This window comes from Elephas maximus, chromosome X (genome assembly GCF_024166365.1).
Source record: "Elephas maximus indicus isolate mEleMax1 chromosome X, mEleMax1 primary haplotype, whole genome shotgun sequence".
NCBI classification, from domain to species: Eukaryota; Metazoa; Chordata; class Mammalia; order Proboscidea; family Elephantidae; genus Elephas; species Elephas maximus.
The window spans coordinates 51,446,404-51,462,949 of record NC_064846.1 but is presented as its reverse complement, the minus strand read 5'-3'; the positions used below and the strand labels follow the sequence as shown (position 1 = coordinate 51,462,949).

The following is a 16,546-nucleotide window of genomic DNA, read 5'->3' as shown; positions in this document are numbered from 1 at the left end:
CTCCTTCATATATACATATATGGAAACCCTGGTGGTGTAGTGGTTAAGTGCTACAGCTAATAACCAAAGGGTCGGCAGTTCAAATCCGCCAGCCGCTCCTTGGAAACTCTATGGGGCAGTTCTACCCTATCCTGTAGGGTCGCTATGAGTCGGAATCGATTCGACGGCACTAGGTTTGGTTTGTTTTTTTATATATATATATCTCATAGAAATGATGAGTTTGTCTAGAAACATAGTAATCGAATATTTTTCTTCCTTTTAATGTTACTGATCCATTAAAACAGATTGACTAAGACATCTCAGCTGTCTTATAAGTAATTGTAAACTTTTGTAGCTTCTGGCTACAAAAACAGGAATCAAACGTGAAGAAGACAAATTTATCATTCTTTCTATCAACTCTAATATTAGAAGTATGATTTTTTTTTTCGATTTTATATCCTACCTCTTTTTAAGTAGACTAAGGTGGTTTGCAGGGTTAAGGGGCAGTGAAAAATACGCCATTTGTGGATAAAGCAAAAAATGAATGTTCCAAAAAAAAATGTTTCAAAAGGAAGCAGGAAAAGTAGGTGTTACTGAGTACCTGCCAATAACCAAATTACTACCATTTAGCAGTAAATTTCTCTGAGCTTTCTGGCAGAAAGGGAGAGAGGTGAGATTTTTTTTCTGATTAGGTATTTAATTTTAGAGCTGAAACAAACTTGGATGTCCCTGGCTAAGTAGAGGCCAGGACATGATTAGAAAGCAGGCCTCCCGAGTCTCTAAACATATCTTTTCTTGCAGAGAAAACATAAACTCATATGAAGGAACCCAGTTGTTTTTTTCCTTGAACAAAACTCAAGCCTGAATTATTGTATAAATAGCACAGAATAACAAAGCGGGTTGATGTCTTCAACTAGAGTTTTCTTTTTTAAAGATATGCAAATATTCTTCAGATAGTTGATTCTTGCATCAACCTTGTTGTCGTCATTAGGTGCCACGGAGTTGGTTCGGACTCATAGCAATCCTACGTACAACAGAACGAAATACTGCCCAGTCCTGCGCCAGCCATCCTCACAATTATTGCTATGCTTGAGCCCATTGTTGCAGCCACCGTGTCCATCAATCTCGTTAAGGGTCTTCCTCTTTTTCACTGACCCTCTACTTTACCAAGCATGATGTCCTTCTCCAGGCACTGGTCCCTCCTGATAACATGTCCAAAGTAGGTGAGACAAAGTCTCCCCATCCTCCCTTCTAAGGAGGATTCTGGCCATACTTCTTCCAAGACAGATGTGTTCATTCTTCTAGCAATCCGTAGTATTTTCAGTATTCTTTGCCAACGCCATAATTCAAAGGTGTCACTTCTTCAGTCTTCCTTATTCATCGTCCAGCTTTCACATGCATATGAGACAACTGAAAATACCATGGTTTGGGTCAGGTGCATCAAATTAATAGTATGTAACCAGTATATAATCATTAGTCACATATTAGTAAGGCATTTCTCTAAAGGAGTATATTTTCTTTTTTTTTTTATTATATAATAATTATAAAACTTCTCTCTCTAAAGGTTTAACTTGATATAGGGATAGAATCTAGAGAATTAAGATGAATGGCACTAGACTCAGTGATTCTCAGTCATCATTGCTTGGAGGGGGTGGCCTATCAAAATCATTTGAGGGATATGTCCCCACACTTCTTGAAATTCTGGTACACTCTCTGCCCTTTTGAAGGGACACTTATTGCCGCAGTGAACCACTGACAGGAATGTGACCTGTTTGTCAGGTATGCAATAGTAGAAAAAAGGTTGAGAATTACTCCTCTCTCAGTAGTGCCTGAAAGATAGATATTCTATGATGCTGGTTACAATGAGAGCTGGATATCAGATATGAAAGTGGCAAATTTATCATATCTCTTGTGAAAGTATGAACCCGAGTTGTATTACAAAATCAGACAAATGGCCTACACATTTTAAGCATGGGCATAAGCAGTGAACTGAGAAGATGGGATTAAACCTCCTATTAATTTACCATTCCTTAAAAGAATCTGGAGCTGGAAGAGAGGTTTTAAGTGGACCCTGTATTCTAGACCAGGAGGCAAATTTGTTCTGTAAAAGACCAGTTAGTAAATGTTTTAGGCTTTGCAGGCCATACAGTTTCTGTCACAACTACTCAGCTGTGCTTTTAAGACCAAAAGCAGCCATAGACAACACATAACTGAATGTGTATGACCGTATTTCAATAAAACTTTATTTATGGACATTGAAATTTGAATTTCATATAATTTTCACGTAACAGGAAACAATTCTTTCCATTCTTTTCAACCATTTAGAAATATAAAAACCGTCTAGCTCATAGGCTGTACAAAACCAGAAGCAGGTTGTATTTGGCCCTTTGGTCGTAGTTTACTGACTTCTGTTCTTAAGATAAGACTGCTGAAACCAATCCAGGCAGATAAATCTGTATGACTTTTAAAGGCTGTCAAAGTACAAAGATTGTCCACCCTACATTGATACTATCTTCTAGTGGCTTATAATTGCTTTTCAGTACTGTGCTGATTTCTAGAGGACCCAGAAATTTTGAAGTGCCTTATTCTTAGAGCCGGAAAAGTTATTCAGACCGTAACCCTATTATTTGGCTATTAACTCTGACCGGTCTAGGGTGAATCATTATTAAGAATGTTGAACAGGATTATTAGACCTTCCCACAATTCTAATGACTTCCAACAGCCAGCTGGATACTGTGGTAATATCAGAAACCTATCCTGGAAATATCAGTTCTTGTGTTAAAATCCTTGCTACACCACTCCCCTTGTCTCAAATCAATAGATATTATTGTTGCTGTTAGCTGCCATTGAGTCAGTCCCTTACTTGTGGCAACCCCATGCACAGCAGAACAAAATACTGCACCATCCCCTTGACTGGTCGTAGATCAGACCGTTGTGATCCATAGACAGTATTAATAGCTACTAAAACCTCTATCCTTTGCCAGCCATGTAAGACCACATACTTTAAAGTGAAGGTATTGACATAGAATAACAAATTTTCAGTGCCCTTAGCCCAGGTACAAAATTTAAAAATCCATTGGTCATTCTCTCCTTATCTTAAGGATTATTTCTTACCTTAAATATGAGAACCCAAAAACCAATATGAGAAGACACTTTTAAAAAGTTTGATTGGACCTAAGATGACATTGGTATATCATTGGCTCTACTAACACTAATTAGTTACCTGTGAAATCTTCTGAGTCAAAGTTTAAGAGCCCTCTCTTCTATTTGCATTTGACTTAGGCAATGAGGAACATAATGCAACCAGCCTTTTGCAGGCCTCTGGAGACCCTCTGTCTTTTGGAAATAGAGATATAAACCTCAGTAACAATAACAATGGCTATGATGTAAGGAGGGCTGGTAAAATAATCTTTTCTGAACTTTTTGTCAAAAGATTGGTAAATTGTCATATGGCTTGTTCTTCTCATTTTCTCTAAAATACACATAAATGATCATTTCAAACTTTTAATAGCATTCATTGTGCTATCAAGGCCAGTTAATATGCTATAGTTACATTGAAATAATCAGGCTTTACTTCTCTTGATTTTTTTCTGCTATTAAAGCAACCAAGCAGACCCACATAATTCCTGTCCTACTTGGTACTAGCCTGTGGGCACAGGACCAATTATTTGTACCCCTGAGGTTTGCCTTCTTCCTTGTTGAAGCTCACTTGAAACTATTAGCTAAGTAGTACTGGGGTCTCTCACTGGCTATGTCCTCAGTATATCCTATCCCACTGGAATATGCCTATTACTCATATCTCAAGTGGAGCAACATGCTTGATTTTATGAGTTCCAGAGCTGAATTACAGCTGCCACACCTTGCCTGTCCTTTATTCTATTGCGTAATGAAAGTGATTTAATCACTAAACATTAAGTACCTACTATCAAATTTCATCAGTGTAATACGTGCTTGTTTTCCCAACATTTTAACATCTTTGAAGATCAGTATACATTTTACATTTGATGTCGTGCCATTGTTTAGTTGGAAGCATTTTTCTCTCCTCAAACCAAACCAAACTCATCACTGTCAATTCCAATTTATAGTGGCCCTATAGGACAGAGTAGAACTGCCCATGGAGTTTCCAAGGAGCAGCTGGTAGATTTGAACTGCCGACCTTTTGGTTAGCAGCAAGTGGTATATAAAATAGTGGTTATCTTATAATCATTGACATGTTAGATTCAGTGAAATGTAGATTTCAAGCACCTTGCTAGATTCTGGAATTACAAATCTTACACACACACCATAGTTTTCATTGGAAAAGAAACTCAGTGATAACAGAATTGAGGAGGAAGATATAAGAGTTGCATATAATATACTTTGTTGTTGTTGTTAGGTGTGGTCGAGTCAGTTCCAACTCATAGTGACCTTGTGTACAACAACAAAATAATATATACTTTACAAGAGAGGAATATGCTCTTGTTTGATTTTGTATTGCCCTATAAACTGGAAAAAAGCCCAAGTACCTTGACAGTAGATTGTAAACTATTTAATTAACACATACTCATTAACAGTAAATCACCATGAAGTGCATTTTACATGCACTTTGTGGGGAAGTTTTTTGTGTTCATCTCATTTGGCAATGAGAATATGAATGAATTCATATTCGAACAGTAATATACTAATATCTTAAAGTGTCCTGTTGGAAAATTGTAAGTAAACACACATAAATGTACATTTCATTTACTCAATTTAACAAATATTTGCAAAGCATCGACTGTATGCCCAACACTATTCTAGATGCTGGGGTTATATGCTGTGAGCACCAAAGATAAAAATCGCTGCCCTAAAAGAACTTACAGAAGAGTGATACAGTGTTAAGTGCTAGTAAAAGGGGCTGCGGAGTACTGTAGTAGGAAGAGGTTAAACTTTAAATAAAGTGATCAAGGGAGGTATCCCTGAGAAAAATAACATTTCACCAAAAACCTGATGGAGGTGAAGGAGCAACCCATGTGGTTATCTGGGGAAACAGCATCCTAGGCACAGGAACAAGTACAGAGGCCCTGAGGCCTACTTTTACATTTGCACTATAAACTCTAGTTTTAACCAAATCACTCAGAACAAGTTTTATTAAGAATGTTGAAGCTAAATCACAGTGTTTTATCATTGAGACAGCAACTCAGAAGAGTATTATTGACACACTGATAATAAAACTACCTTCCTGAAAATATCAGGATTTCCAACTTCTGGTATTTTCTCAATTCTAAAGCATACTTTATTTTTTCACATTTCCAAGTTGCAATGAATCTTACAGTCAATGAGTACATTTAATGCAGCTTCCTTTTTATCAAAAATTGTTATTAAATTGCTGGTATATCTGAGAGGTGAATTTAGTCTTAGAATCAAGGAAATAAGATACCAGCATGTATACATCCACAGTAGTTTTGTAGCATTGCTAAGAGTTGTGGGGTAGCTACATTTCTTACAATACTGAATTGAAATCCTCAGTAAATTCTAGATAACATGATTATTTTAGTTTATGAATACTAAATTTTAGTAATCCTTAAAAAGCATCAAGTGACTCTTAGTTGTATATTAAATTAAAGCTATTAGATTTAGTGTCATTTTCCCATAAAAAGCAAGGAAGGGACTTGCATTTCCAGATCAGTTTGGAGCTTAACAGGAAAACTTTGTTTACCCATCAGTAACATATTCTTCGGTACTTTGAAGCTTAACTGGAAAACTTTGTTTACCTGGGGTAAATAGGGGCAATATTAAGGTGTCCTTAATCTATAGACTAAGAATCTGTAGAACCCAGTGACTGACTATCAGGGAAGAGTGAGATGGAGGAGTTAAGGATAACTACCAGATTGCTGATTTAGGTGACTGGGTGGATTTCATAGAGTTTTAAAGCTGTCCTGTGTGTTCACCCTTGCTCCAACAAGGATGGTCTCTTTACTCTGGCCTATACCTTTGTCTTGTGCTACTCTCTATTCTGCCTGAAATGCTTTCCTTTCTGTTCATCCAAATGCTATCCACCCTTCAGTGCCCAGCTCAAACCCTTGTCTTCCTCTAGGAAGTCTGTTTGAATTCACAGTAGCTGATGTTGACCCACAGAAAGAGATGACAGTCATAGGTCAGGATTCACTTCAGTTGTTCGCCCTTAGCCCTTTTTCTACTACAACTCTACTGACGAGTGAAACTTGACTTTTATGTTTGAGAACAGATAGGATCTAGTTACTACTATCTTTGGCCTTGCTTGCGTCAGACATTCTTAAGTTCTAATAGCAATGAAGGAACCAATAGCCACCTCTGAATTCTCCTATCCTGTGTTGGTACCTGTCATAAATGACCAAGAAAATTCAGTTGACATGTCTTCATTTACGTGACCAGGCTGTCTTCTGGACAGGAAGATTTCAACCTTCCATCCCTTGGAAAAACATTTTTTTTCCAGCAGTGGTGATAGGTTGTACTGAACTCATTCAACCAATGGCATGTATTCAGTTTTGAAACAGGTTTTTACAGGTGGTAAGTTAGAATCAAACCAGCAGACTTGACCTCATTAACACCATATACTAACCTACTGAACTTTCAGTGAAGTGCATTTTTTTCTATAACAGGTCTGAACCATGAGATAGCAATCGATGTTGCATTCCTGCCCATGTACTGTCCTGAAGATGTCCAAACATCACAAATAGACACATTACTAACCTGCATGAATTACAGCTGTGTGTTTCCACCAGAAGCGACTGGCAATGACAGACTCCTAGGTCCAAGAGCACTTGCAGGTAAGACAGTCTTAGTGATAAGTGTACTGATTGTTCTTTTCACTTAGAAAATAAAATTAATAAATATTATTAATGGTCCTAATCTTAAGACTTTATTGTGTAAATAGTCCTAGCTTTAAAATTTAACACAGTTTAATGAATGGGTTATTCAGTAAATGTACCCCAAGACTTATAAGTGAGAATATAGTTTTTAAATAAGTTGAATAAATGAATTAAATTCCAGGCAGACATTGAAAATGTTCTCTTAAAATGCAATCCTACATATAAGTATTTCATTAGATGTAAGCGGTATGCACATGGAGCAGTGCAAATTCTACTCTTCTTTTAACTCGGGCAAGATAATTTGCCCTTTTCCCTTATAATTATCCGAGATCATAATACCCCCATAGTATAGTATGTTACAATTGTTTTCTCTTATAAATGTTTAGTTATTCAAGTGCTATGCAATAAATTCCTTAAGGACTACTAGGAGTGTATGTAATCCCAAGAGTGAAACTCTTCAACCAACTAATTGTTCAGGCTCTGCTGCTGCACAAATATATAGAACTTTATATTTACATACACTTTATAAAGTGACTGTCTATGTCCAATTGTACTTACTCTATTCACTTTCTGTTACTTCTATTTCCTAAGCATGTGATAAAATTTCCAGCAGTTTACATTGAGTTTATCAAGAGTACATTTAAAAAGAGCTTTTAAGAAAGCTTTTATTATCTTGGGATTTTGTGGTGGGTTTTTCTAAGCTGATGAAACTCTTGAGTATATGTTGTTTTTAAACCTGAGTCTTGTGAGCATGTATTCAGTTTTGAAACAGGTTTGATGAAGTAACTTTTGGCAGTAATGGTTACTGCAAGTCGAATTTGAGTAGCCAACTTTCTAAGAGATGAGTTTTTTTTTATTTTGCCCGCAGTCCATTTTAGAGATGATATATTAGTTGACTTGCAATATTATTTCCTAATTGCAGCTCCTTCGACTTCCAGAAATTCCAAATTCCTTTAAGCTGTGCCCTAATACGTAGTTTAAATATTTGTGCAGTCTTGTTCTTGCTTCATCTAACATTCTCTTCAGTCACATTTATTCTGCTATATGTATATATTATTAGTGATATAAAATATCAGGTCAAAGTTCTCAGCTACCTGTTAATTGCTAGTGCTAACATTCTTCCAGTAGTCACTAGCAGAGTCACTTGAAAAATACCTGGTACCATTCTGTCAAAGCAGTTAATATGTGGGACATGAAGGACAAGTATCACTAGAGGAGAAAAGTGGAGTGGTTATCAAAAGCTTCATTATGAGTAGAATGCCATGTTTTTCACGACAAGGCATTAATAGTAATAACAATAATAATAACACCAGTTAGCTGTGTGCCAGGCACTGTGCTGGGCATTTTACATACATGATAATTAATCCTACCAAGAACCTTGCAAGATGAACACTGATGTCTGCTATTTATAGATAATTAAACTGAAAATCAGAGAGATTCACCAGCATGGGTAACAGAGCTAGGATTTGAACCCAGATCTGTGTGATTCCAAACTTATCCATTCCTTCCATGATTCCAAACTGAAAGATAAAAATATTTACAGAATGGTGTAACAAAGTGCCTCATAATATGACCTTGTTGTTGTCTTTTAAAAACATTTTTCATAGTTCCTTTTTATTAAAAAAAAATCCATACATGCACATAACTTAAAAATTCAAACAGTACGGAAAGGTACAGAGTAAAAGTGAGAGTTCCCTTCTTTGCCTTCCCAGGTCCAGCCCCCTCCACCAACCCACTCTCCTGAGATAACCAATATCAATTTTCTTTGAAACCTCTTAGAAATTATTTTTGTATATAACGGTATATGTACTCACACACAAACACAAACATATGAATTCACACAAATGGAATAACACTAAACAGATGGCTGCACCGCCAGCTTTTTCCCTTTGACAACATATCTTGGATGTGCTCCATATAAGTATGTAGAAAACTATGTCATTCTTTTTAATAACTACAAAGTATTCCACTATGTGAATGTACCACAATTTATTTAACCAAAAATCCTCTAGTGATGGGCATTTAGATTGTTTCAAAATGTTTTTGCAATCAGCAAACAGTACTGTAATGGGTATCCATATATATATATATATATATATATATATATATATATATATCTGTGTATATCCATATATGTATCTGTGTATATCCATATATATATCTGTGCATATCTATATATATATCTGTGTATATCCATATATATATGTGTATATCCTTATATATATGTGTGTGTGTATCTTTGTGCGCTTATACAAATACATCTGTAAGATAAATTCCTAAAAGGTGCTGACTTAAAAGGTGTATGCATTTAAAATTTTGGCAGATATTATCAAATTGTCCTCCAAAAAAAGTTATACCAATTTATACATTTAACCAAAAGCAAGAGTACCAGTTTGCTCACACCCTTATAAACGGTAGGTATTATCAGTTTTGTTAATCTTGGCAGACTGATAGGCAAAAAAATAATACCTCATTATTTTCATTTTTAATTTTTTAATGATTTCTAAGTCCAAACATCTTCATATGTTTGTTGGCCATTTGTATTTTTTCTTTCTATGAACTGGTAGTTTTATTTTTTCCATTTTTCGTAAGACTGTTTTTTCTTATTAATTTGTGTGTTATTTTTACATATTTTAAAAAAATGAGCCCTTTATTATGTGTTGCAAATACTTTTACCTACTTTGACATTTATTCAATGGGAGGTTTATTTTGGTCTTTTAAGAAAATTTTTAGGTACTCAAGTTTATCAGTCTTTTATTTTGTGGCTGCTGGTTTTACATTATGCTCAGAAAAGCATCACCCAGTCCAAAATTATTTTTTAAAATTCAATGGCGATTTTATGCTTTCATTTTTATAACTTAAAATTGTAATCCATTTGGAATTTATTTGATAAAGAAAGTGAGATAAGTATCCAGCTTTTTTGTTTTTTTCCAAATGGTTAGCCATTTGGAAAGTCATTTATTGAATAATACTTATCGATATGATATCCTAATTGGTGTTGTCTTTAACTATGAAGTATATGAATATATATGCTTCCCACTCTTTGAAAGCATTGAGTTAACTTACCCAATGATAAATATTTCAGAAGTATAACATGGTTCAGAAGGATTAACACATGTAAGAAAACAAAAAATATTATTATTCTCTCAGTAATCAGGGTGTCCCATAGCCTTCCCATAGACAGGCTTTTCCCAGCCATGATTCAGGAATACTCCTGCTTCCATCTTGTTGCTGTCTCAAGTGGAACAAATACCTTCCAGGATTGCCAGGCAGGGGAAGAAAGAGATGGAGGAGAAACTGGCTTTTAATTGTGTTGAACCAGAAGTCACATATCATTTCCATTCTCATTCTCATTTGCCAGAATTCAGTTATATGATCCCAACCTAGCTGCAAGGGAGGGCAGGGCACTTTGTCTTCCCATGTGACCATGAAGGTAAGCAACAGAGTGGAGAACACAAAGCATTGTCTTTGCCACACTCACCTTATGCATTTGTGATGTTCCTAAAAATGTGCAGTTTTGTAATTTTAACATTTTAAAATGCAAAGTAGATAAGTTCATTATATAGGTAAAATCTGCAGCCCTTTTTAAAGAATTCTTATGTGATATGAGTAATAACATCTTAATTTCATGATAGATTTTCTGTAAGTAAAAAATGATCATTGCTAATATTTGAGTGCTTGCTATATGTCAGCCACCATTCTAGGTGCTTTCCAAGTATTTAATTCTCACGACACCCTATGAGGTAAGTCTGGATGAGCAAAATTGAGGCATAGAGAGGTTGTCATTTGCTCAAGGTATTACACAACTAATCAGAGTCACCTAAACAGAAGACTTACTTACATTTTATGATGAAGGTAGTATGTAAGTTATTATTTGTAAAAGTCAAAGTATAACAGCAATTAGTATTATGAAGGCTTGAGTTGCTGCTGCTAGCATCAAATGTGAAAATCTTGAAATCTTTCCAAAGCATCTGGATTAAAGTCCATCCTACTGAACAAAGAAAATTATACAGTGTTAACCGTTGTTATGTTCATTACACTTCAGTGAACTTGCACAATTTTAAGTCATTCATGAGATTTTGTGATGTTACAGCAAAGGTGAATTTACTCTGAACCTAATGAAGCCTAAGCTTGAAGACCTCTCACTTGCATAGGCCCCTTCCAAGGCTTTCTTTGTATTGTTTTGTATTTTGTATTATTTTTCATAAAGAGAGACTCCAAATAGTATTTCCCTTCAGGCCCCCACAAAGCCTAGCTCTACCTCTGGCTCTTAGCATAATTTTGTGGAGATGCAACTCTGGCATAAAGGTTAAAAGTACGTGCTTTGAAGCCAGCCTGTCTGGATTAGAATCACTCTGTGACTTTGGGTAAGTTATTTAACCTATAAGGGTTTCCATTTTCAAATATTTAAAAAGAGGTTAATAATGAATAAAAATTAAAAAAATAAGACGATCGCGATAAGGATTAAATGGCCTAATACATATAAAACCCTCACAGCCATGTCGTGCATGTAGTAAATACTTAAAACATGCTTGCCATTAATCAGCATCATTATTATCACAATTACTGACTAGGTCTTAGTGTAATTAACAAGATAGAAAGCCTCCAACAAAAGTGATCATTGGAAACAGCCTACTGAAATGGGAGGAAATAACAACAACAAAAACTCCCCCCAAAAGATTTGATTTTCCATATGGTCCTTTAAGTGCCTATAAAATAATTTGTGGTATCGTCACCTTGTCCTTATTTTATATGTGCTTTGTTACATGTAGAGTAGGTAATTATTTGTCTAATACTGTTTGGCATAGATTTCAGTCTTGCTCCATTATTACTTTAAGAGCTGTTGAAGATTTGACTCAGCTTCTACTTGTTTAAATCTGTTCGTGGGGAAAAATTGCTGGCAAAAATTTTTCCTCTTTTAAAAAAAGTTGTATTCATTGTCCCTGGAACTAAGAGAGTACTTTAGCAATTTTTATTTATTGAGATAAAAGTCACATAAAGTTAACCATTTTAAAGTGTATAATTCAGGGGCATCTAGCACATTCACAGTGTTGTGCAACCATCACCTCTGTCTAGTTCCAGTATGTTTTCACCACCCCAAAAGAAAACCGGTACCCATTAAACAATCACTCCCCAGATGCTGGAAACCACCAATCTGCTTTCTGTTTCAATAGATTTGCCTTGTCTGGAGATTTCATATAAATGGCAGACATAATACAATATGTGACCTTTTGTGCCTCGCTTCTTTCACTTAGCATAATGTTTCAGAAGTTCATCCATGTCGTAGCATGTATAAGTACATCATTCCTTTTTATGGCTGAATAAAATTCCATTGTATGGATATACCACAATTTGTTTATCCATTCATCAGTTGGTGGACGTTTATGTTGTTTCCGCTTCTTAGCTATTGTGAACCTGCTGCTAGGAACATTTATATAAAAGTTTTTGAATATCTTTTTTCTATTCTTTCGAGTATGTACCTAGGAGTGGAATTTCTAGGTAATATGGTAATTCTATTAACTTTCTGAGGAACTGCCAAACTGTTTACCACAGTGACTGCACCATCTTTTATCCCCACCAGCAACGTAAGAGGTTTCCAATTTTTCCATATCCTCACCAAAACTTGTTATTTTCCGTTTCTTTTATTATAGCCACCCTAGTGGGTGTGAAGTAGTATCTCATTGTGGTTTTTAATTGCATTTCTCTAATGACTAATGACGTTCAGTACCTTTTTATACACTTGTCGGCCATTTGTATATCTTCTTTGAAGACATGTCTATTCTAGTCCTTTGCCCATTTTATAATTGAGTTATCTTTTTATTGTTGAGTCATAGGAGTTCTTTATATATTCTGGATACCAAACTGAAAACCTATTGCTGTTGAGTCGATTCCAACTCATAGTGACCCTAGAGGGTAGAGTAGAAATGCCCCAGCTGGTTTCCAAGACTGTACCCTTTACAGCAGCAGACTGCCACATCTTTCCCCCATAGGATAGCTGATGGGTTTGAACTGCCAACTTTTCAGTTAGCAGCCAAGCTCTTTAACCACTGTGCCACCAGGGCTCTTTGTATTCTGGATAGTAAACCTTTATCAGATAAATGATTTGCAAATATTTGCTACTTTTAATTGGAGAGTTTAATCCATTTACACTTAAAGTAATTACTGATAAGGGAGGACTTCTGCCATTTTGCTATTTGTTTTCTGTATGTCATATCCTTTTTGTTCAATTCCTTCATTACTGCCACCTTTTCTGATTAATTGATTTTTTCTAGTATACCATTTTGACTCCCTTCTTGTTTTTTTTTCTGTATATTTGTTAGGTTTTTTTTTTTTCCTTAGTGGCTATCCTGGGGATTACAATTAACATCTTAATTTCTTAACAATCAAGTTTGAATTAATATCAACTTAGTTTCAGTAGTACATGAAGACTGCTCCATTACAGAATTAATAACAACTTACTTTTGATGGTATACAAAAACTGCTCCATACAGCTCTGTTCCCCCCTTTATGTTGTTATTGTTACAAATTGTATGTTATACATTGTGTGCCCATTAACACAGATTTATAATAATTGTTCATTCATTAGTCTTTTAAATCATGTATTTAAAAAGAGGAGTTACAAACCAAAAAGGCAATAATACTGGCGTTTATATTAACTATGTAGCTAACTTAACCCATTGTTCTTTATTTCTTCATGTGGATTTAGATTACTGTCTAGTGTTCTTTCATTTCAGCCTGAAGGGCTCCCTTTAGCATTGCTTCCAAGTCAGGTCTGCTCGCAACAAAATCTCTGTTCTTGCTTATTTGGCAATGTGTTATTTCCTTCTTCATTTTTTGAAGGATAGTTTTGGTTGACAGTTTTTATTTCTTTCAGCATTTTGAATGTGTCATCACAATGCTTTCTGGCCTCCACGGTTTTGATGAGAAGTCAGCTGTTAATCTCATTGAGAATCCCTTGTACATAATGAGTCTCTTCTCTTTTGCTGCTTTCAAGAGTCTCTCTTTGTCTTTGTCTTTTGAAAATTTGATTAAGATGTGTCTACGTATGGCTTTTTTTCAGTTTATGGCACTTGGAGCTCATTGAGCTTCTTGAATGTATAAAGTTTTTCATCAAATTTGGGAAGTTCTCAACCATGAATTCTTCAAATATTCTTTTTTGCCCTTTTCCCTCTCTACCTTCCTGGGACTCCAATAATGCTTATGTTGGCTTGCTTTGTGGTGTCCTACAGGTCTCTTAGGTTCTGTTCGTTTTTCTTCATTCTTTTTTCTTTCTGTTACTCAGACTGGATAATCTCAATTGACCTAGCTTCAAGTTCACTGATTCTTCAAGTTCCCTGTTCAAATCTGCTGTTGAACTCCTCTAGTTAATTTTTCATCCCAGTTATTGTCTTTTTCAGCTCTGGAATTTCTATCTGATTCCTTTTTATAATTTCTATCTCTTTATTGATATTCTTTGTTTGGTGAGATGTCTTTCTCCTAGTTTCACTTAGCTCATTTAGCATATTTAAGATTAAAAAAAAACCAAACCCAGTGCCTTCGAGTCTATTCCTACTCATAGCGACCCTATGGGACAGAGTAGAACTGCCCCATAGAGTTTCCAAGGAGCGCCTGGTGGATTTGAACCGCCAACTCTTTGGTTAGCAGCCGTAGCACTTAACCACTATACCACCAGGGTTTCCATATTTAAGATAGTTGACTTAAAATCTTTGTCTAGTAAGTCCAATGCCTGGGCTTCCTCAAGAACATTTTTTATTAATATTTTTTTCCTGTGAATGGGTTGTATGCTTTTTGCTTCTTTTCGTGCCTCATATTACTATATGTGGCAACTCTGGAAATCATATTCTCCTCCTTCTCTGGAGTTTGTTGTTGCTACTTGTTGTGAGTTGTTGCTGTTTCTTTAGTGACTATTCCCATCTATTTTTGTAAAGTCTGTGTTCTTTGTCATGTGTGGCCACTGAAGTCTGTGTTCCATTACTTTAGTACTGGTCAGCAAACATTTTGATAGAGTTTCCTTAAACACCTAGATCCAAGAAAAGGGGAAAAAAATACTATCCCAGCCTTTGTAGACTGGCTCTATGTTGCAATGCTCCTTCAATGCCTAGCCAGACCATTTAACATTCTTCTATAGCCTTCAGTTCTTGCTTGTGCAGAGTCTGAAGGTCAGCCATAGGTGAAAGCTTAGGGTCTTCTCAAGCCTTTTCTGAGCATTTGACCAGCCCTAGACACGTGTGTGGCCTTCTTATTTCTCTTGTATATGCAGGAGCTTTTAAAAGTCATTATTCCTCCATGTTTCTGCATTCTCAACCTCTTCCTTACCAGGCTTTTTGGCCTGTCTGTTTCCTCTCCCAACTTTATACCTTGCCCCAGTGCTCTGGCCAATACTATTGCCTTTAAATGCTTTCAGCAAAAGCTGCCTCTGAACCTGCCCCAGCCCTGAGAATGCCTCAAGTTAGGTTAAAAATAAAAAAGGAAGTCCTTGCACTAGTCCTTTAGGGATCCATCAGACAGGTCAAAACACACAGCCACAATTCTTTAAGAATAGGGCTGCATTGTTCCCTCTGGTACTAGCAACCTGCACCAGGAGTGTGAGCTGCCATCTTTGTGACCTCCATAGATCTGGGGAGGGGGGTAGACTGGCAATTTAAAATACCACAGTGGTCTTACCACAAGGCAGCATCTTCTTTCTTCATTATTTTTCCCCTGGTTGTTGCTTTTGACTATATTCCAGAGTTGTGCAAAAGTTGATTCTGAATGTTTTTACCATCTTATTAGTTGTTTTAGTGGAGGGATGGAGCCCTGGAATTCCCTACTCCATTTTCAGTGGCATCACTCACTTCATCCATTATTGACAAAGCTTCTTAAGAGTATACTAAAATAAGTCTTAGTTAATAAAGCCATTTCAAATGAAATACACTTAAAAAGAAGCTTTAATTACCTATAGTTTTTTGCTTTATTGCTTGTAGATGTTACAAAGAATTGATAAGTCAATTTCAAAATAGAAAAATTAGTCTGTGCACATACTTGAAGTGTAATGGTAACTTTTTGTTTTTTAACTTGGAACCACATAAATGACCTGGAAAATATGTAGATTTACTCAGCTCTACTTAAAAAAAAGAAAAAAAAAATACATGGCTCTGGAGTACCAGCCCATATCTTGACATTATTGGTGGCATCTGTTGGATGTGTTCATCTTTATCTTCAGAAGTTACTATAACATAATTTTGGTAAATCTGTGTGAGGAATTAGAGGGAAGAGGAAAGAAATGAAGGATAGTGTTCATATTGTAAGAAAAAAAGTCATCAGTTTATATGATGCCAAATTCAAGTAAATATTTAACTATTTTTCAATACTTACCATCTGCTTTTTACTTTTAGGTGATATTATCAAAGCAGTAACTGAATTGAATAGAGTACATATCATCGGTATCTTGGATATCTGTAATTTGGGTGATGATAAAATAGAAGTCTGTTTGCAGAAAATTTATACTCCAGAGAATATTTATTAAAAGTTGGCAGATGAAATTATTACAGGCGGGGAGCACGGCTTTGAAGCTATTCTGTCATTTCATTGGTAATTTCAGTAGCTGTTTTTCAGCAAAAATTACATGAGCTCTAAAGTTATTAAATGGTTTTATGTTTGTCTTGTATTTAGTGATGACACATTTCATTGTAGATTCAATATTGAAAAGGTCATCAAAACACAATTTTTGTCTATCAAGAAAACTTACTTTTCTTCTATATGACTATTGTCTTGACTTG

The 16,546-nt window shown here is 35.6% G+C and overlaps 1 protein-coding gene across 4 annotated transcripts in view; it reads left to right on the top strand.

Annotated features, from left to right (window-relative positions):
* RADX (RPA1 related single stranded DNA binding protein, X-linked) overlaps window positions 1–16,344 on the top strand; it is a 59,929-nt gene extending 43,585 nt beyond the window's left edge. For 2 of the 4 annotated variants that reach the window (XM_049873155.1, XM_049873154.1), the window contains exons 13-14: window positions 6,579–6,746; window positions 16,163–16,344. In XM_049873155.1, the coding sequence (XP_049729112.1) occupies window positions 6,579–6,746; window positions 16,163–16,293 (299 nt within the window). In that variant the 3' untranslated portion in view covers window positions 16,294–16,344. Of the gene's footprint in view, window positions 1–6,578; window positions 6,747–10,149; window positions 12,198–16,162 lie in introns of those variants that run through there. The other 2 variants (XM_049873157.1, XM_049873156.1) reach the window with 2 other exon arrangements.
* The last annotated feature ends 202 nt before the right edge of the window (window positions 16,345–16,546 follow it).